Source organism: Panthera pardus, unplaced genomic scaffold (genome assembly GCF_024362965.1).
Source record: "Panthera pardus isolate Hobbes unplaced genomic scaffold, ASM2436296v1 HiC_scaffold_16, whole genome shotgun sequence".
NCBI classification, from domain to species: Eukaryota; Metazoa; Chordata; class Mammalia; order Carnivora; family Felidae; genus Panthera; species Panthera pardus.
In genome coordinates, this window is record NW_026526721.1 from 58,203,002 (window position 1) to 58,225,944 (window position 22,943).

Here is a 22,943-nt window from a genome sequence, read left to right on the forward strand (position 1 = left end):
GTAAATTGGAAATAATAGTACCTACCTCTCATGCTTGTTGTGAGGATTACATACGCATTTGTTAAACACCTAGCATATAGAAAGCATGCAACAGCTCTTAACTGGTTGGGATTATTTTTTAAAAGGATGCCAGGCATCGGGCTCGTTGTTGTAGTGAATCGATGAACAAAATGGACACTGGAAGTTTCATTTAGGACTGAGTTACATTGTGTAAGTCTAAATCAGTTTCCATTCTTTACTATTTTAATTCACTGAGTGCTCCCCAAATAAGTGAAGTACAATGAATGACAGAAATCAATACTTGGTTTAAGATCAACATTTAAACTGCGTTTTATTAGTGTTCTGTTTTTCACAAAATGAATCAAACCATTTTTACTCTAAGAGCATTATGCAAACTATCTAGGTGGCCTAAGCTTATTTTCTGGCTCTAAAACTAAAATTTGTTCTATGATTTTCTGAGATGTTCTAGATACTTAAATTAATAGATATTTTAAATGAAGAAAATTTTCCAAGAAATATGTTTTAGATGGAATGGTTGCAAGGTGCATACATATTTCCATGTGGCACCAGGATCATCCACACAGGATCCAGCTTGAACTTACTCCCTTCTGATGCAGGGAAATGTGTTTCAAAGCACATTCAAAACAGGAGGCATCTTGTGACAACAGCGCCGTTACATGCGTCAGTTTTCAAAATAGTATTGTCAACCATTCCTAACAGAGGTAGGAAGGGAAAAAAAAAACAGATGTAAAAGAACTTTCAGTCTTTCAACATTGACTTACAACCCCAAACAGGATATACTAGAGGGTCAGTTTCATTCCCGCAGGAAATACCTCCTGGTCATTATTGCTAAACGTGAGGAAGGACGTTGGGTGAAATGTGAGTTACTCCTGATTCACAAAGTGGTGGTAGTGTGGTATAAACTGGGAGTCAGAGTCCAGGAAGCCACTGGGGCTTGCTGAACTGGACAGGGACAGTTTATGGACTGTCAGGAGCATGATGTGTCATTGTGGGAAACACTGAGTCTTAGCTCTGGCTGTTACCACTCCTTCTCACAGCACTGGGATCGCCCCCAGTGCCAAGTGTAAAGGGTGACAACTTTCAGATCATGTATATTGGAATAATGCTTAGTAGTTTTACAATCATGTTGTTCATTACAAGGTCAATAAAACTATGTAAAATAAGAGAAGTGAGCACACCCATCCCTACTCTTACCTTTCTAACACCTAATTGAAACATTTGGGTTTATCTCTTCTGGATTATTTTCATGTTAAAAAAGCTGTATGTATGGGTTTGTCTTCCTTTTCATATTTTACATTGTACTGTATACAACTAACCTTTTTAATGGTTGGATGATATTTCCTCTAATGGATGTTCTGTAGCGAAATTAAATACTTTCTTACTATTGGACACTTGGGACTCTTTTTAATTTTTTGGCATTAGAAATACTGGTGCACTGGACAGTTTGTACATATGTCCACTTCACTACTTTGGATTATTCTCTTTGGATTGGTTCCCAAAAGCAAATTCATGGAGTCAAAGTGTATGAACATTTTTATGACTTTTGTTTCAAATTCCTTTTGCTCATCTACCAGCAAAATATAAGAAAAGTATTTTCATTTCTGTTTCATCAACTCTATTTCAAAGGAAACAGATGTTACCATGGAATAAAATTTGTTAATTTGAAAAAGCAAATGTTGATACTTCGTTATTTTATTTCATGCTTCTTATTTTCTCTATAGTCTGGGTATTGTCTTTTTCCTGAAGAAAAATTTCCTGAAGGCAAATTTCCTTAAATTTGTCTATTGGAGTCATGGTGTTTTCCTGATAATTTTGCATATACTTTTCCCAGGTAAAGATGTTGATCATAATACAAATAATTCTTGCAAATAGTTTTTCATGAATACAATTTATTGTCAGATTGGTTGACATACAACATGCAGTGCTCATCCCAACAAGTGCCGTCCTCAATGCCCATCACCCATTTTCCCCTGTCCCCCACCTCCCACATCCACCCTCAGATTGTTCTCCATATTTAAGACTCTCTTGTGGTTTGCCTCCCTCCCTCTCTATTTGTAACTATTTTTTTCCCCTTCCCTTCCCCCATGGTCTTCTGTTAAGTTTCTCAAGATCCACATATGAGTGAAAACATGGTATGTGTCTTTCTCTGGCTGCCTTATTTCACTCAGCATAATACCTTCCAGGTCCACATTGCTGTGAATGGCATGATTTCATTCTTTCTCATTGCCAAGTAGTATTTTATTGTATATATAAACCACATGTTTATTTTTGAGAGAGAGTGAGGGAGGGAGCAAACCGCTACTGGGGGAGGGGTAGAGAGTGCAAGAGAGAGAGAATCCCAAATAGGCTCTAGGCTCAGCTCAGAGCCAGACATGGAGTTTGATCCCACAACTGTGGGATCATGACCTGAGTCAAAATCAAGAGTCAGACACTCAACCAACTGAATCACCCAGGTGCCCTTAATCTATTTTTAAAACGGTCTTTGTCACAGGAAGTAGCATCTAAGAATTAGAAGTTTTTAAATGGAGATACAAAGATTTATCTGAAGGTCATTTTTTAACCCAGAGATATGCTTTATGTAGATTAGAATCATATAAAGCATGCACACGCTCTCTCTCTCTCTCTCTCTCTCTCTCTATATATATATATAATATATATATATATATATATATATATATATATATATATATATATATATATATATATTTCCCCATTGGTGCTGCATTTTGAACAACCAACAGCCAGCAGACTGGTCTACTCCCTAAACGTCTTGCTGTCTTGTGTCCCTTTTCTAAACATCCTCTTCCCTTCTCAACAAAGGCCGTGTTTATGTAAAACAAGAGTTGTTTCTCTTTGGATTCCTTTGAGTTTAAGCTGCCACTCTCCACAGTGTATCTTGTATTGTTATATAACTGCCTTCTAATCAGTTTTGCTTCCTTAACTAGAACAGAAACTTGAAAATTAAAGTCATCACGAACTACCTGTTTATATCTTCCATCATACATGGCAGCCTGAAAAATGACTTCCTGGGTTGGGGGGCAGCCAGTTTTGCATGTACAATTCAGTAGTAGAATGTAGAGAGGAGACCATGAGTCTATAAAGTTTTCAGAAATCTAGATCAAGGATTCTTATTTTAAAGTTAATTTTCCAAGTTAGAATTTGGAAATAGTGTCATTAGAAGAATGAACTGGCTATTGGAAAGTGACCATATTGCAAATAATGGCTAGTGGAAAGTGATATAATTCACACTGTCACAAAAGAGCCACATAAACATGGCTTTAGCCTGTATCTCCAAAGACAGGCATGATCCGGATCACATTGAGGAAACTGAGGCAGCTTACCAGATTTTCATTTAGTTTTATTCTAGATGACCTCATAGACGTCCATTTCTTCCTTGATACTATCCAATAGCCCTGTAGATTCTTGAATCTAGAAATGGAGATAGGAGATAGGAGTCAAATTCTGAGACTATTAATAAGAGTCCGATTTATAAAGCAGGACAGATGTCAAATCTGGTCTACAGAGCAGGGGACTGAGAATTAGAACTTCTGGCATTGGCAGCGCTGTGTGCTTCATCCTGGACGCCAGAACACTTTGTAAGGAGCTGCTGGATTTGGGGCATGGGACTTTTTATTATGTAAAGGTATAGCCACAGTTCTAGAGTGTGGTGGGAGGAGGGGTTGGGGGAGGAGGAAGGGAACTGGCCCAGAAACACCCATAACCAGGATCTAACATCAGGGAGAAAAAGCATTTACTAAATAACACAAGTTGACAATTGTCTCCATAAGACTCACTCGGTGGTGTTTTTACCATTTAATAAACTGTCTCTCATTTCCACACTATTTTCTCTATATTAACCGCCTCACGCAATCAGTTTTTTTTTTTTTAATTATGAAAACGGAGCACTTTGGGGGAATCTGTACAGGGAGATCATTAGCTTCCCTGGCTTCTCACTCAGTTCTTCAATATCTACTATTAAGCTGACTCCTATGAGTGAGGCAGGCTGCCCAGGCTAAGGAGAAAGAAAGGCTAACCAGTGGCCTCCAGGTACCATCTAATGCTGGAAGCCGAGCTATCCAATCCAACCAGCCTGATGGCAGGGCCCCAGGCAGTGGACGGATCGGGACTGCAGGGCGGCCCATAGACAGTGAAACTTCTTGTACTTCCACTTTTATGTAATTTGGCCTTAATAAAAGTACCTGGGGAATTGTCTGTTGGGGAATTGCCCTAGACAGGCCCCCTGGGAAAAGAACTATTGGGGAAAGAAATAAGGTTCCACAAGGAAATTGTGCGGCCCTACGTTTAGCCCTTGCCACCCCCTATAAAGACTCCTCTACCTGAAGGAAGGATAGCCCCATATATTTCCCAGCCAAGGAGGGGCAAATGGATTTGAAAGCCCCACACCGGCAACAGAGGAGTGTATCTATGGGCACAAGTTACTCCAACTCGTAGGCCCACTTGGCCCCCAGGAGGCATTCCAGATGATGACTGAACCTAGTCGGTTAAAGTACAGAATGGTCCATTAGTTCCTAGGTGCATTGTGTCTCTGAGAATGTATAAGGTGTGGTTCCTAAGGCCCTCCTGGCCCCCTCCTGGCATCTCACACCGAGGGGAACATTTTTGTTCCTCAAGCCACAAATGGTTCAAGGAAACAACTAAGAGGTCATGTCCCTGTAACTGTTCCACTTGAGGTGTTGAGAGATAGATGACCTTTCATGAAAACAGCAAAGCAAATGCTCTATAGATTATAGATAAATGTAGATACATAATGAAAATAACGTAAGAAATTAATCAATAAGCAAAGGGCAGGAAGGAACGTTATGAGAAAATAACCATGTTATTCCTTAAAGGGTGATTACCCATAGGAACATTTTTAGAATTAGGTAATGCTAGAAAACATAGATGATGCATGCTACAAGGAAATTGCTAACAAATATATAATGCCACGTTTGCCACAATAAAACAGCCAGTTCAACACAATAAAGCAGCCAGTCCATTTTTATTTTTATTTTATTTTTTTCACTTTTTCGCCGATGTCATTCATCCTTCGGGAGCCCCTGGACCTGCTGGAGTTGGACTCCGGCAATCTAACATTTTGTCTTAAGTGTTCTCCTCATCTTCTTCATTTTTGAAATTGTAATTTCCCTTTGTTATTTCCTAGTCTTCAGCAGCAGCCATGTTTGAGAGAATTAGAGGAGATGCCTGTATCCCTATTGTTTTAGAAATTTAGTGCCTGGAGGGCACAAGAAGTTTGGAGTAGTCTACCATGTTAAGAAGGGGTTAGCAGAGAGTAACAGAAATTAATGGGTACAGATTGCTTGTTATGTGCCAAACGCTATGCAGTGTACTTTCCATTTCTTTAATCTGCATGGCAGCACTACACGAGATACGTATGGTTATCATTCCTGTTGTCTAGATGCAGGAAGTGATGCTTAAACAGGTTAAGAAAACTGTCCAAGGTCATGTGGCTAATAAGTGATGGAACCAGGAAGTAAACCAGGAATCTCATGCTAAAGCCTATATTCTCAACTCCTATGCTATTCGGTCTACAGTTCCAGGCACTGAGCAACAACCAGGAAATGTTTGAGGAAAAGATTCCCCAGAAAGACCCCAAAATATTAAAAAAAATTTTTTTTAATGTTTGTATTTATTTTTTTATTAAAATTTTTTTTAATTTTACTTTTTATTTTTTAAAATTTACATCCAAATTAGTTAGCATATAGTGCTACAATGATTTCAGGAGTAAATTCCTTAGTGCCCCTTACCCATTTAGCCCATCCCCCCTCTCACAACCCTTCCAGTAACCCTGTTTGTTCTCCATATTTATGAGTCTCTTCTGTTTTGTCCCCCTCCCCGTTTTTATATTCTTTTTGTTTCCCTTCCCTTATGTTCATCTGTTTTGTCTCTTAAAGTCCTCATATGAGTGAAGTCATACGATTTTTGTCTTTCTCTGACTGATTGATTTCACTTAGCATAATACCCTCCAGTTCCATCCACATAGTTGCAAATGGCAAGATTTCATTCTTTTTGATTGCCGAGTTATACTTTATCCATTTTTTTCTATTCATCCATCGATGGACATTTGGGCTCTTTCCATACTTTGGCTATTGTTGATAGTGCTGCTATAAACATGGGGGTGCATGTGTCCCTTCAAAACAGCACACCGGTATCCCTTGGATAAATGCCTAGTAGTGCAATTGCTGAGTGGTAGGGTAGTTCTATTTTTAGTTTTTTGAGGAACCTCCATACTGTTTTCCAGAGTGGCTGTACCAGCTTTCATCCCCACCAACAATGCCAAAGAGATCCTCTTTCTCTGCATCCTGGCCAACATCTGTTGTTGCCTGAGTTGTTAATGTTAGCCATTCTGACAGGTGTGAGGTGGTTTTGATTTGTATTTCCCTGATGATGAGTGATGTTGAGCATTTTTTCATGTGTCGGTTGGCCATCTGGATGTCTTCTTTGGAGAAGTGTCTGTTCATGTCTTTTGCCCATTTCTTCACTGGATTCTTTGTTTTTTGGGTGTTGAGTTTGATAAGTTCTTTATAGATTTTGGATACTAACCCTTTATCTGATATGTCATTTGCAAATATCTTCTCCTATTCTTTTGGTCGCCTTTGAGTTTTGCTGATTGTTTCCTTCTCTGTGCAGAAGTTTTTTATTTTGATGAGGTCCCAGTAGTTCATTTTTGCTTTTGTTTCCCTTGCCTCTGGAGATGTGTTGAATAAGAAGTTGCTGCAGCCAAGATCAAAGAGATTTTTGCCTGCTTTCTCCTCGAGGATTTTGATGGCTTCCTGTCCTACATTTAGGTCTTTCATCCATTTTGAGTTTATTTTTGTGTATGGTGCAAGAAAGTGGTCCAGGTTCATTCTTCTGCATGTTGCTGTCCAGTTTTTTCAGCACCACTTGCTGAAGAGAGTGTCTTTATTCCATTGGATATTCTTTCCTGCTTTGTCAAAGATTAGTTGGCCATACATTTGTGGGTCCATTTCTGGGTTCTCTATTTTGTTCCATTGATCTGAATGTCTGTTCTTGTGCCAGGACCATACTGTCTTGATAATTACAGCTTTGTAGTTTAGTTTGAAGTCTGAGATTATGATGCCTCCTGCTTTGGTTTTCTTTTTCAAGATTGTTTTGGCTATTTGGGATCTTTTCTGGTTCCATACAAATTTTAGAATTGTTTGCTTTAGCTCTGTGAAGAATGCTTGTGTTACGGTGATAGGGATTACACTGAATATGTAGATTGCTTTGGGTAGTATTGACATTTTAACAATATTTGTTCTTCCTATCCAGGAGCATGGAATCTTTTTCTATTTTTTTGTGTCTTCTTCAATTTCTTTCATAAGCTTTCTATAGTTTTCAGTGTATAGATTTTTCACCTCTTTGGTTAGATTTATTCCTAGGTATTTTATGGTTTTTGGTGCAACTGTAAATGGGATCGATTCCTTGATTTCTCTTTCTGTCACTTCATTGTTGGTGTATAGGAATGCAACCGACTTCTGTGCATTGATTTTATATCCTGCAACTTTGCTGAATTGATGATTCAGTTCTAGCAGTTTTTTGGTGGAACCTTTTGGGTTTTCCATATAAAGTATCATGTCATCTGAGAAGAGTGAAAGTTTGACCTCCTCCTGGCTGATTTGGATGCCTTTTATTTCTTTGTGTTGCCTGAATCCAGAGGCTAAGACTTCCAGTACTATGTTGAATAACAGTGGTGAGAGTGGACATCCCTGTCTTGTTCCTGACCTTAAGGGGAAAGCTCTCAGTTTTTCCCCACTGAGGATGATATTAGCGTTGGGTCATTCATATATGGTTTTAATGATCTCAAGGTATGCTCCTTCTATCCCTACTTTCTTGAGAGTTTTTATCCAGAAAGGATGCTGTATTTTGTCAAATGCTTTCTCTGCATCTGTTGAGAGGATCATATGGTTCTTGTCCTTTCTTTTATTGATGTGATGAATCATGTTAATTGTTTTGTGGATATTGAACCAGCCCTGCATCCCAGGTACAAATCCCACTTGCTCGTGGTGAATAATTTTTTCAATGGTTTGTTGGATTGGGTGGCTAATATCTTGTTGAGGATTTTTGCATCCATGTTCATCAGGGAAACTGGTCCACAGTTTTCCTTTTTAGTGGGGTCTCTGGTTTTGGAATGAAGGTAATGCCAGCTTCATAGAAATAGTTTGGAAGTCTTCCTTCCATTTCTATTTGTTGGAATAGTTTCAAGAGAATAGGTGTTAACTATTCCTTAAATGTTTGGTAGAATTCCCCTGGAATGTCATCTGGCCCTGGACTCTTGTTTTTTGGGAGAGTTTTGATTACTACTTCAATTTCCTTACTGGTTATGGGTCTGTTCAAATTTTCTATTTCTTCCTATTTCAGTTTTGCTAGTGTATATGTTTCTAGGAATTTGTCCATTTCTTCCAGATTACCCATTTTATTGGCATATAGTTGCTCATAATATTCTCTTATTATTGTTTTTATTTCTGTTGTGTTTGTTGTGATCTCTCCTCTTTCATTCTTGATTTTATTTATTTGGATCCTTTCCTGTTTCTTTTTGATCAAACTGGCTAGTGGTTTATCAATTTTTTAAATTCTTTTAGAGAACCAGCTTCTGGTTTCATTGATCTGTTCTACTGTTTTTTGTTTGTTTGTTTGTTTGTTTTTGGTTTCAATAGCATTAATTTCTGCTCTAGTCTTTATTATTTCCTGTCTTCTGCTGGTTTTGGGTTTTATTTGCTGTTCTTTCCCCAACTTCTTAAGGTGTAAGTTAGGTTGTGTGTCTGAGATCTTTCTTCCTTCTTTAGGATGGCATGGATTGCTATATACTTTCCTCTTATGACTGCCTTTGCTGCATCCCAGAGGTTTTCGGTTTTGGTGTTATCATTTTGATTGACTTCCATATACTTTTTAATTTCCTTTTTAAGTGCTTGGTTAGCCCATTCATTCTGTAGTAGGATATTCTTCAGTTTCCAAGTATTTGTTACCTTTCCAAATTTTTTCTTGTGGTTGATTTCGAGTTTCATAGCGTTGTGGTCTGAAAATATGCACGGTATGATCTCGATCTTTTTGTACTTACTTAGGGCTGATTTGTGTGGCAGTATATGGTCTATTCTGGAGAATGTTCCATTTACACTGGAGAAGAGTGTATATTATGCTGCTTTAGGATGGAATGTTCTGAATATATCTGTTAAGTCCATCTGGTCCAATGTGTCATTCAAAGCCATTGTTTCCTTGTTGGTTTTTGATTAGATGATATATTTATTTTCGAGACAGAGTGAGACAGAGCATTGAACGGGGTAGGGTCAGAGACAGAGGGAGACAAAGATTCTGAAGCAGGCTCCAGGCTCTGAGCTGTCGGCACAGAGGCCCACGTGAGGCTCAAACTCTCAACCACGAGATCATGACCTGAGCCAAAGTCAGATGCTTATCTGACTGACCCACCCAGGTGCCCCAGAAAGACCCCAAAATATTAAGGGAGGGAGTGAACTTCCTGCTTTTATGCAGGGGATGGGCAATGAGTATTTAAGAGAAGTGTTGGCCTCTTGAAGATCAGAGAGACACAAGAGAAACACCTCCCCCACAGAACCTGTAATCACCTTTCATTCAACATACATTTGTGAGTAGAGATTCAGGGGAGAAGCAGCATGCGTTCTCAGAGTTACATATGCAGTGCTAATGGGCAAAATGGACTTGATGTAAAACCTATTTCTAATAACCAAATACACAATTTTCTGGCTTGTATATTTTTAGCAGACATCTCTCAGGTTCTGGGTATTATAATCAGCATCTCCTGGAGTAATACAAACAGCTTGGCACAAACTAGATTTAAAAATAAATTCTCTACCCTATCTGGAACTCTCAAGGATTCAGTCTACAGGCAGGCTGGTGTAGATGTAGTGAGGTACTTCCATTTTATTCCTCTGCCCCAGTTTCATTTCCAGGGCCCTACACTGTTTCATAACTTGGGATCTTGCTGTAAAGTTGGCCCAGGATTTTGAAGATCCCAAGATCCCCAAATTACCTATCCAAGTTCATAGCAGAGTGTAAAATTAATATTTAGGGGATTTTCTGAAGAACTTAGGTTAGCCTGGGGTAGATTAAATTAGTGCATTTATTACGGAGCTCCTGCTTTGTGACAGGCCTTGTGGATAATCGGGCAAACTGTCTTCAGGTTGGGAGCTCCTGGATGCAAAGCCAAGGTAGCAATGAAGGCTTCAGACCAGTCAAAATTTCAGCCCCAGGTGGAAACATGGGAGGAGCTCGTGTACATGACAACCCTTGCCACCCCAGTAGTACGTGGTTGCTAATATTCAAAAGGAACATTCTGGTATCTTCTGAACTTCCTTTCTATTTGTCATTTATTTAATATTTAGCTAAAAATATAAATACAATTTCCACTGTACCCTAGTCTAAGAGACAGTGCTCATATCGAAATCTGTAAAATGATTAGCAGGTAAACTCCTCCCGATTAAGAGTTTAAATTCCAGACTCTCTTTTCCCCAAAATAAAGCTTTTAAAAGTACTGTTTTAACTTACCTCACTCTTTGTTTCACATTGAAGATCTTTATATAGTCTGCTTGTAGCTGGTTCGAAAAAGACTGTGTTAGTTCAAGCACTGAAACAAAGGACTATTTCAATTAATCCAACTATCACATTAGACCAGGTTTAATCATTCACACTCAGGGCCTGTGATTTGAAATTGGTGGTAAACTCAATTGGTGGGAAGAAGGGTCACTTTTTTCAAAAAAGGCTTAAAAGTCTTTTATAATAAACATTATGTAGTGACACCTGGGTGAGTCAGTTGGTTAAGTGTCCCACTCTTGATTTTGGCTCAGGTCATGCTCTCACGGTTCATGAGTTCAAGCCCTGCATCTGGCTCTGTGCTGACAGCACAGAGCTTGCTTGAGATTGTCTCTCTCTCTCTCTCCCTGCCCCTCCCCTGCTTGCTCTCTCTCTCTTTCTCTGAAAATAGATAAATAAATGCATTTTTTTTTTTCAACGTTTTTTATTTATTTTTGGGACAGAGAGAGACAGAGCATGAATGGGGGAGGGGCAGAGAGAGAGGGAGACACAGAATCGGAAACAGGCTCCAGGCTCCGAGCCATCAGCGCAGAGCCCGATGCGGGGCTCGAACTCGCGGACCGCGAGATCGTGACCTGGCTGAAGTCGGACGCCTGACCGACTGCGCCACCCAGGCGCCCCAATAAATGCATTTTAAAAACGATTATGTAACAAACAAAGTTTAGAAAGAGAAAAAATTACCTATTGTTCTATCGTCTCAAACACATTTATGTTAATGTGTGTTGAGAATGAATGCCGGGCCCACTGGTAATTGGAACAGTCACGCAGTACAACACTACTGTCATTATTACTACTATATAAAATATTTTAATTTGGGGGAAGAGCTAAAATTCTCTCATTAAACTTTTTCCCCATATTATTTTGATTACATGATTATACATGTTTATTTTTATAGTTGAAATATAGAATAATTTCTACCATAACATGGATATTCTCAGTCTGAATTCACCCATTGGATATCAAATATGGCAATTAAAATTATTTCTCAATGCTCTAGATAGAATCCATACAATAGTTCCCAAATACATCTATGGGTATTTTATAAATGGAAAGTAAGTTCTCAGTTACTCAAAGAAATCTAACTCACATGTTGGTGTTGTTGGAAGAGATGCTTTACGTGAAGGTACATACTTTCTAGTGTTCCATCTGAATTTTTTCACATCAACGAAATTTTGAACAATCATTACCTTTGTGAAATCTTCAGTGCCTTGCACCTGAAGTTTGACAGAATATAAGGTAATAAATGAGTATGTATCATACAACTAAATGTTTCTCTGGTAAGCTCCTAACTATCTCAAGACCTCTCTAAATATCTGGGCTGAAAAGTAAACATAAGTATGAGACAGCTACCTTAAAATACCTGGATGTGTTGGCTTTTTGAAACTCAATATTCCATATACTTTCACTGATTTTTAAAGTTTCGCTCATTTCTCTTACAAATGAGAAAAATGATTAAGAGTTAATCATTAACGGTCCTTTAAAACATCACCCAGAGAGATTTTCTATGTGGCGAAAAGAAAGTTTAAAAAATAGTGGATTTCAGGGTGCCTGTGTGGCTTAGTTGTGTCCTACTTAAGTGTCCTAATTGGGCTCAGGTCATGATCTCACAGCTCTGTGCTGCAGCTCAGAGCCTGGAGCCTGCTTCTGATTCTGTGTCTCCCTCTCTCTCTGCCCCTCCCTGCGCACGCTTTGTCTCTCTTTCCTTCAAAACTAAATAAACATTAATTCTTTTTAAATAGTGGATTTCAAGAAATCCTTCAACCTGTGGGTGGTTTTGGTATTTTTGGAGTCACATTGGTACTCAAATCTACAGTAAGTGGGGCTTTCTGTCTAGGAGAGTAGACAGACTTGGGTAGGTTTTAGGCTGCCTTGAGAATCTCTTAGTTGGCCATCTAAATTCCCAACCAGCACCCACACCCAAGCTCTGTTATTATGTATTCAAGCATAGAGGTAGGGAGCACCACAGTTAAGAGTAATGTCTTACTTCCTCTCATGTGGCTATCACGTTGGTGCTGGTGGCGTCCACTCAGAAAATTTTTTCTTCTGACCCCTTCTCACCTTGGGATTCCTCTTATCCCCACCTCATGTTTTTCTTGTGTCTCAAATCTACCCTGTAAGTACTTCTATCATAGCTGCACACGTTTTCTTAATATATTTATATGTTTTTCTTTTCACTTAGTTGGCAGATTTTTTGAGGGCAAGCTGCAGATCTCATTTGTCTTGATCACTTTAGCATCTAGCACTGTTTCTGTCATATATTAATTGCTTAAAAATATATGCCTAATTTAATTGACTCTAGGTACCTCTTTCAATTTACTTTCTGTAGCTATGTTTTGTATGTCCCCTGATTCCTCCTGACATGTGCCTCTCTTATGCTACCCAACACACACACACACACACACACACACACACACACACACACACAGAGCTTAAATATGAGGAGTCTTGGGGCGCCTGGGTGGCTTGGTCGGTTAAGCGTCCGACTTCGGCTCAGGTCATGATCTCACGGTCCATGAGTTCGAGCCCCGCGTCAAGGCTCTGTGCTGACAGCTCAGAGCCTGGGGCCTGTTTCAGATTCTGTGTCTCCCTCTCTCTCTGCCCCTCCCCTGTTCATGCTCTGTCTCTCTCTGTCTCAAAAATAAATAAACGTTAAAAAAAATTAAAAAAAAAAAAAAAAATATGAGGAGTCTTTCACTTCTATATTCACTTGAAAAGTAGCTGAGGAAATACCACTGATACTCAGTTCAGCATGGGCCTGGCAGAGCCTTTCTAGAGTACTGTTGATGCAGTCCAGAGAAAGTGGTCCTTCTGCATTGTGTAAATGAACTTAATAGACCCTCTTTTGTTATTTACAACAGCACCAAAATCTAACTATAGCCAAAAGGTACAACTTGGCCAGCCTCATTAACATTGAACAGGGATATCTTGGTGTTTGGGCTACCCTTTGCCAAAGGTATCAGCGGACTTGGGGTGTGTGTGCTGTGTATGTGTGCTTCTGGAGTGGTAAGGGAAAGGGAGAGGATGGAAAGGTGGCAAAGTGGCAATTTTTGTAATGTTAACACATTGTTGGACATATGGCATATTGACCCGAAGACATGAATCAACATTTCCCTACCTGATAGCATGTTATAGGAATTAAAGAAGGTGCCTTATAAGCTTTCCGTAACTGACAATCTTCTACAGCTCCATGTATGAGAATGACATAGATTACAGTTTCATCATAGATATCAGTTTTGGTGTTCTTTGGTATGTCTTTTATGCAGACGTTACAGAGTTTTAATTGCATCTTGTAGTTCCAATCCTACAAGGAAAACACAGTTTCATAACCTATGGTTTATAAGGTTTAATATAAATTCCTAAATAGTTAATTAATAACAGTACTTTAATAAAACTCCATTCAGAGAGAAGAGTGAGTTCATACAAACACTTCTTACCTTATAAGATAAACGTTCCCTGATTTTTTTGGCAGTAATAGAAAGACCAAGTTTTAGCCACATTTTATATTCAATGTGAGGACAACATTGCTCAAAAGCTTCATACAAGTGACTTTTGGGAATAAAACATGTCTGAAAAAAGGAGGATACAAATTTAATATTTCATTCTGTACACCTATAGTTTAAGGATATAAGGTTTCCTCATTTACATATAACATTAAAACTAAGAATTTAAATGATGTAACATTCATGTTGTTGCCTGGAAATCTGATAAGATGTGTACAGTAGTAAATATTGGTGTGATTTTGTCATAAATTAAATATTAAAAGGCTACATGCTCCAATGAGATGTTCGTTATTATTGTTATAGATTCTGAAAAAAAAAGAAAATAAAGTATAAAAAATTATTTAAACTTTAACTAAAGATATGAATATTTCTAAAAATACATTATTTTAGAGAAGTAAACTTTTTTTTTTTTTTTAATTTTTTTTTCAACGTTTTTTATTTATTTTTGGGACAGAGCATGAACGGGGGAGGGGCAGAGAGAGAGGGAGACACAGAATCGGAAATAGGCTCCAGGCTCCGAGCCATCAGCCCAGAGCCCAACGCGGGGCTCGAACTCACGGACCGCGAGATCGTGACCTGGCTGAAGTCAGACGCTTAACCGACTGCGCCATCCAGGCGCCCCAGAAGTAAACTTTTTAACTAACAGTAAAATGCCAATGCTAGCAATGATCAGAATATTGGCTATCAGGAATAAGCTATTAAGAATATACAAGACACTGTGTATGTTGCTTTTTATTTCTCATGGGTAAGTATGTACGAGTGGTATTGCTGGGTAATATGGTAATTGTGTGTTTAACTTTATAAGAAAGGGTTGAGACATTTTACAGTCTCATCAGCCATGGGTGGGAATTTTAGTTGCTTTATGTCCTTGCCAATACGTGGTACTCATTATCTTTATTTTTAGCCGAAGTAGTGGGTATGTAGTGATACCTCATCACGACTTTTAATCTGAATTTCTCTGAGAGCTAATGATATCAAGCATCTTCTCTATGTGCTTCTTCTTTTGTGAAATGTTTGTTCAAATCCTTTGTGTAATTAAAAACAATTTTTTTAAGTTTATTTATTTATTTTGAGAGAGACAGAGACAGCTTGAGTAAGGGAAGGGCAGAGAGAAAGACGGAGAGAGAGAATCCAAAGCAGGTTTTGTGCTGCCAGCGCGAGACTGATGCAGGGCTCAAACTCAAGATCGTGACCTGAGCTGAAACCAAGAGTTGGAGGGAACTTAGCCAACTGAGCCACATAGGCACCCCATTTTTCCCAATTTTTAATTTGGTGATTTGTCTTCTCATTTTTGAGTTGTAAGAATTCTTTATAAGTTCCATTGTCAAGTAATTTTTCAGATAGATACTGTGAAAAATTCCCGACCGTCTGTGTTCCATATTCTTTATGGTGTCCTTTAAAACAGAAGAAGATTTTAATACGAGTGACATTCCATTTATCAGTATTTCCTTTTATGGTTAGTGTTTTTTGTGTCCTGGAAGAAATCTTTGCCTACATCAAGATCTTTGTGTCCCTTTAGAATTTTTGTAGCTCTAATTTTAATGTTTAAGTCTACAATCATTCCAAATCAATTTTTGTGCATAGTGTGTGGGGCCAAGGCTCATAGCTTCCATGTGGATATTTGGAATTTTCAGGATCGTTTGTTGAAAATGATATTATTGTTAAAGATCGATTGACTGTGTATATATGAATCTGTTTCTGGATTTTCTTCCTTATTCCACTGATCTATATTGTCTTAATCTTAAGCTAATTCCACATGGTTTTGATTATAAGGATTTATAATAAGGCTTTAAGTTAGATAGTATAGTTTGTCTAACATTATTCTTTTATAAGTTTTAATTCACGTGTATGTAATATACAGTGTTATATTAATTTCAGGTGTATAATATAGTAACTCAACAATTCCATATATTAGTCAGTGCTCATCAAGATAAGTGTACTCCTGGGGCTCCTGGGTGGCTCAGTTGGTTAAGCATCCAACTTTAGCTCAGGTCATGATCTCATGGTCCATAAGTTTGAGCCCCTCATCGGGCTCTGTGCTAACAGCTTCGAGCCTGGAGCTGCTTCAGATTCTATGTCTTCCTTTCCCTTTGCTCCTCCCCTGCTCGCTCTCTGTCTCTGTCTCTCTCTCTCAAAAATAAATAAACACATTTAAAAAAAAAGGTAAGTGTACTCTAAATTCTCTTCACCTATTTCACCCATCCCCCCATCTTCCTCCCCTCTGGTGACCACTTGTTTATTCTCTAAAGTTAAGAATCTGTTTTTCAGTTTCTCTCTCTCTCTCTCTCTCTCTTTCCCCCCTTTGTTTTTTAAATTCCAATGAAATCATATGGCATTTGTCTTTCTCTGACTGACTTATTTCATTTAGCATTATACTCTCTAGATCCGTCCATGTTGATGCAAATGGCAAGATTTCATTCTTTTTTAATGGCTGAATAATATTCCATTGTATAATATTCCATTGTATATACATATATACTAGATCTTGTTTACCCATTCAGTTTATCCATTCATCTATTGATGGATGCTTGGGCTGCTTCCATAAATTGACTATTGCAATTTGAGTATTGACTATATATCCCTTCAAATTAGTGTTTTCAAATTCTTTGGGTAAATACCCAGTGCAATTAGTGCATCTTAGGGTAGTTCTATTCTTAATTTCTTTGAGGAAACTCCATACTGTTTCCACCATGGCTGCATTAATTTGCATTCCCACCAATAGTGCACAAGGGGTCCTTTTCTTCCACATCTTTGTGAACACTTTTTTTTTCCTTGAGTTTTTGATTTTAGCCATTCTGACAGGTGTGAGGAGATATCTCATTGTAGTTTTGATTTGCATTTCCCTTATAATGAGTGATGTGTCTGTTGGCCATCTGTATGTCTTCTTAAGAAATGTCTATTTATATGTTTTGCCCATTTTAAAATTGGATTATTATTTATTTTCTGGTGTTGGGTTGTATAAGTTTTTTATATATTTTGGATACTAACTCTTTATCAAATATGTCATTTGCAAATATCTTCTCCCATTCAGTAGGTTATCTTTTAGTGTTTTGTTTTGTTTTGTTTTGAGAGAGAGGTAGAGAGAAAGGGTACAAGTGAGTGAAGGGCAGAAAGTGAGAAGGAGGGAGAGGGAGAGAGAATTCCATGAGGGGCAGAGAGAGAGAGAGAGAGAGAGGGAAAGAGAGAAAAGTGAGGCTCACCTGAAGTGGGGCTCATGTGGACCCAAAGTGGGGTTTGAGCTCACCCAAAGTGGGACTTGAACTCATGAACTGTGAGATCATAACCTGAGCCAAATTTAGATGTTTAACTGACTGAGCCACCCAGAAACCTGGTTATCTTTTAGTTTTGTTGGTTGTTTCCTTCACTGTGCAGAAGGTTTTTATTGTCATGTAGTCTCAACTAGTTAATTTTTGTTTTTATTTTCCTTGCTTCAGGAGACATAATTAGAAAGTACTGTTACAGCCAATGTCAGAGAAATTACCACCTGTTCTCTGTTCTAAAATTTTATTATTTATTTATTTATTTATTTAATTTATTTATTTATTTAAGTCAACTCTATGCCCAACATGGGGTTTAAACTCATAACCGTGAGATCAAGAGTCACATGCTCTACTGACTGAGACAGTCAGGCACCTCTATTCTAGGATTTCTATAGTTTCAGGTCTCACATTTAGGTCCTTAATCCATTTTGAGTTTACTTTTGTGTATGGTGTAAAAAAGTGGTCTATTTTACTTTTTTGCATGTAGCTGTCCTGTGTTCCCAACACCATTTTTTGAAGATACTGTTGTTTCCCCCCCATTTATTATTCTTGTCTCCTTTGTCAAATGACCATATAATTGTGGGTTTATTTCTGGATTTTTTATTCTATTCCATTGATCTATATGTTTCTTTTTGTGCCAGTACCATACTGTTTTGATTACTACAACTTTGTATTATAATGTGAAATCTGGAATTGCAATACCTACAGCTTTGTTTTTCAAGATTGCTTTCACTGTTTGGATTCTTTTGTGGTTTCATTCATATTTTAGGATTGTTTGTTCTAGTTCTGTGAAAAAATGCTGTTGGTATTTTGATAGGGGTTACATTAAATCTGTAGATTACTTTGGGTAGTACAGACACTGTAACAATATTTGTTGCTCCAAGCCAAGAGCATGGAACATCTTAATTTCTTTCATCAGATTAGGCTGGGGGGAGGGGAGAGGAGTTAAGACGGCAGAAAAGTAAGGGGACCAGGATTTCCCTTGTCCCTCAAACACATCTGAATTGAAGTCAAATCACTTGGAACACCCAGAAAATCAATCTGTGGAGTGGCAGAAGGATCTCCACAGGTGGAGGGAGACAGCTTGGTGGGATTGAGGTCCATGTATGTGAATTGGGGAGATAAAATGGCATAGGCACAGAGGGTATGGAACCCCTTCTGTGGAGAGACAAAAGGAGAAAAAGAAAAGAGGGGCTGTGAAATTGCGGTATTGAGTTAGCACAAGAGGAAAACCTCTCCAGACCATGGACTAGCAAATGAGAAATATGAAGAGAACCAGTTTCTATTTTGCAACAGCCGTTTGAAACTTGGAGTTTTCAAAAATGCACAACTTTCTCCAGACCAGAGCTGGCCATTGTGTGCACCTGGCAGGGAGGGGAGCTAGACCCAGGGCAAGGCCTGAACACATGAACTGTGAGATCATGACCTAAGTGGCAGAAGTTGGATGCCTCCCTGACTGGGCCACCCAGGTGCTCCCAGATATTGTTTCGTTTTATGGAATCACTTAGTTCTCTAATTCTCCCCGGTGATCTAGTAATTTCTGTTCCCTCCTTTTTTCAGTTTCATCATTTTCAATAATTTTATCTTCTAATTTTTTTTTATGTTTATTTTTGAGAGAGACAGAGACAGAATGCAAGTGGGTTGGGGCAGAGAGAGAGGGAGGCACAGAATCCAAAGCAGGCTCCAGGCTCTGAGCTGTCAGCACAGAGTCCGACACGGGGGCTCAAACCCACGAGCTGTGAGATCATGACCTGAGCCGAAGTCGGATGCTCAACTGACTGAGTTACCCAGGTGCCCCAATTATTTTATCTTCTATTTCACCTATTCTTTCCTTATTATTTCTACTATTTGTCTTCTAGTTCTTTGACTCTTAAAATGTTTTCTGTAATGTTTTATTTATTCTTGAGAGAGAGAAAGACAGAGCATGAGTGAGGGAGGGGCAGAGTGAGAGAGGGACACAGAATCCGAAGCAGGCTCCAGGCTCTGAGCTGTCAGCACAGAGCCCCACTTGGAGCTTGAACTCACAAGCCCCAAGCTGTCTGACACTCAACCAACTGAGTCACCCAGGCACCCTTGACTCTTTTTTACTGCTATCTCCAATTAGGTGTTTTTAGTTCTAAAATTTCCATTTGACTCTTTTCTATATTTCCACAATATCCTGATATTTTCTATCTCGTTTCTCATTAAGGATATATTTTCCTTTAATTTTTTGAACATATTTCAAAGAACATAGTTCTTCAAATCTATTATCAATAATTATTTAGTGCCTAATCCATATTTTGGACAATTTCAATGTTGTTTTCTATCCATTGGGCACTTTTTTCACACTATAGACCACATTATCATGTTTGTTTGTTTAGTAATTCATTATTGTTATTCTGTAACCAGAAACAGAAGGCTATAATATGTTTATGAAAATCTCAGGTATCATATAATTTTACTTGTAAATATTCTAATATCCATCACTGAATAATAGACACATTAAGTTTTCCCTTACCCTCTTCCTTCTCCCATTCCTTTTTATATGTCATTGGTGTGTTGAGAAAAAAAATGGATCATTCATTCTGTGGACCTCCCACATCTTTGGATTTAGCTAGTTATTCCCTTCTGATGTCAATTAACTTGTTTCTCTCCTTCCTGAATTTTCTATAAACTGGTTAGATCTATATGTTTTTACTCTCTCAATTTTTTTTTTTTAATTAAAGAAAGGGGCACCTGGGTGACTCAGTTGGTTAACATCCATCTCTTGGTTTTGGTTCAGGTGATGATCTCATGGTTCATGAGTTTGAGCCCTGTGTCAGACTCTGTGCTGACATCATGGAGCCTGTTTGGGATTATCTCTCTCCCTCTCTCTGACTCTCCCTGACTCCCACAGGCATGCTCTCTCTCTCTCTCTCAAAAAAAGCAACCCACAAATATGTATATATATATATATATATATATATATATATATATATATATATGTGTGTGTGTGTGTGTGTGTGTGTGTATGTATACACACACACACACACACACACACACACACACACACACACATATATATATATAGGCTTTTAGTTTTTTCTCATTCAAGAAGACTTCATGGTAGTGCCAGTACTTCTGCTGCATCATATCATGAGGTACGTGATGCCCAATTGTCCAACTTTTAGTGATGCTACAATTGTTTTTAGGTGGTGCAAGCCTTGTCCTTTCATTATGATGTTTCCCATTAACGTTACACTTAGTAGTTTCAGCATCAATTGATAGTTGTTGCCTATTTACATTATTTCATTTCAGATGGCAAAATGAAATATGCTAGGTCTCTGCTTCTATATTTGTTAGCTGAAATTCTGTAAAGAAGAATATTACTTCATTTTTTGTTGTTGTTACCTTGAAAAAGTTCATAGAGGAAAGGCAGGATAAATGTTTAATTCTTTCTATTTTTTAAAAGAACAATCCATGTTTAGAGTAGTAAGTTGATATTCCAAAAACCTTATTGGAAATTAAATGAATTTTGGTATCATTATCAGCTTATGGATTTTTATATATTGTGGGGTTCAATTGTTTGAAGTCATTGTTCTTTTAGAGTTCAAATTAGGCCAGTGAGAGCCCCTGTTGTTTTGAGAATTTTGTCCTCATTTTGTCTAGGGAAACTTCCATCTACTTTGTTCAACTTTTTTTATTAATAGCTATTAGTTCTCTGACTTTTTTCCTTACTTAGTCCCCCGAATTATGGTGTTTACAGTTAAAATATCTCCTCTAATTTCCCCATGAGAGACCTCATTTAATCAGTTTTTCTGGTTAAAATCTTTTTTTCAACATGGCAGAGCAATATTTATAAGCCATTTTGCCAGGGCATTATACTGGGTAAGTATAATTTGGTAACAAGTTTTGCTCCCTTACTATTCCTATATTTTTAAAAATTATCATCAGACAGCAAACATATGCTAGGTACAGAAACAGCCTTAAATTTGATACTACATATTGAATGAGATACAACAGTAAGACAAAATGTGATGTTTTCTGACCTCCACTACAGTTTTGCAGGTAGCAGAACATATCATCGGTTTATTCGTTAAGCAGTTTAACTCTCCTATTATTTCTCCACTGATCACAAAGTCTGTGTAAGTTATCTGATCATCATTCTCCTCTGACTCCCAGAGCATTTGGTCAATTCCCAAGCCAGGCTTTGATCTTTGAAGCTGTTCAGAACAAAGAAAGATAAAAAAACATATGTCAATTACCCAAACTGTCTAAATTTTGACTTTTTTCTTTTGGTTTTAACAATTTTAATATGTACATATTATTTTGAGGATATTTATTACTTGTACCTTTTAATTCAAATTTATTAAATTAGCAATAACTTAGAAAGAAAAGAATTCTTAGATACTGCAGTCTTTCTGATTTCTTCTACTCAACTAACCTATACCTGCTTTAGGATGGCTAAATACCTGATTCAGATAAACATAAGAAGAAAACAACTTATACGATAATATTCCATCATAAAGATGATCCTTTGGATGGTTTCTTACTATCTATGGGAAAGTATCACTTAAAAGGTGATACATAATGCCAACCATTATGTTTGAATAAGAAAATTGAATGGAAGCTATTGTCCTAAATAAAGGAATAATGCAGTTCTTAACATGGAAAACTATGAATTCTCAATTTCATAGAGTTTTTAACTAATGTTCACAAATGCATTTATGAATAACTCTGACTTACCTTCACCATACCTGATATTATTATATAAATTCCTTTGGGCTCATCACCTTCTTCAAATATATCATTTCCGCAATCAAATGTTACCACTCTGGCTCTTTCCTTAAAAATATCACCAAATATATAAGATATAAATACTATTTTAGCAGTAGTTGGTGATGTTGAAATTTATATTTTAATAAATTTTTTGCATTTTAAAATACCACTTAATAAGATCTCACATGTTGTGTTAGTAAATTTATAAGAGAAGATAGGAATTATGAATATCAAAGAAAGAAAGTGGATATTCATAGATCTATATAACTTCATAAATGGGGTATTTATACATGGATTAGAACAGAAATAATTTAATGTAAGAATAAGAATGTAAGGGAAAGATAAAAAAAATATTTAATCTGGATGGACAATAATGAGAACAGATGCAGGCTAATGTCATATATATGTCTCTTACATAGTTATACTGTAAACAACAGATAAAGTAAATAAAAAATTCATTCATTCAAAATATATTAAGCAGGTGGATAAATATAATTGGTCCTTTGGCACCAAGTAGATACAAAAAGAGAATGTTATTAGAACAAGTTAGACCTATTTATTTCCGCATTCAACAAACACTCTTTGAGCACTCTTTGTGTAATATGCAGAGTACTAGGGTTTGGGTATACAAAATATGGATGAGCTAAAGAGTATAGTACAGGGGCACCTGGGTGGCTCAATTGGTTAAGCATCCGACTTTGGCTCAGGTCATGATCTCATGGTTCATGAGTTCGAGCCCCGCGTCGGGCTCTGTGCTGACAGCTCAGAGCCTGGAGCCTGCTTCAGATTCTGTGTCTCCCTCTCTCTTTGCCCCCCTCCCCCCCAACTCACACTCTGTCTCTCT

General features: G+C 37.7%; 1 protein-coding gene across 2 annotated transcripts in view; it reads right to left on the minus strand.

Annotated features, from left to right (window-relative positions):
- Positions 1-305: 305 nt before the first annotated feature.
- Positions 306-22,943, minus strand: part of SLC9C1 (solute carrier family 9 member C1) — an 89,971-nt gene continuing 67,333 nt past the window's right edge. For both annotated transcript variants that reach the window (XM_019448346.2, XM_019448347.2), the window contains 8 exons: positions 22,067-22,165; positions 21,370-21,543; positions 14,037-14,168; positions 13,718-13,903; positions 11,690-11,816; positions 10,558-10,604; positions 3,363-3,450; positions 306-713 (listed from right to left, as the gene is read on the minus strand). In XM_019448346.2, the coding sequence (XP_019303891.1) occupies positions 3,385-3,450; positions 10,558-10,604; positions 11,690-11,816; positions 13,718-13,903; positions 14,037-14,168; positions 21,370-21,543; positions 22,067-22,165 (831 nt within the window). In that variant the 3' untranslated portion in view covers positions 306-713; positions 3,363-3,384. The remainder of the gene's footprint in view (positions 714-3,362; positions 3,451-10,557; positions 10,605-11,689; positions 11,817-13,717; positions 13,904-14,036; positions 14,169-21,369; positions 21,544-22,066; positions 22,166-22,943) is intronic.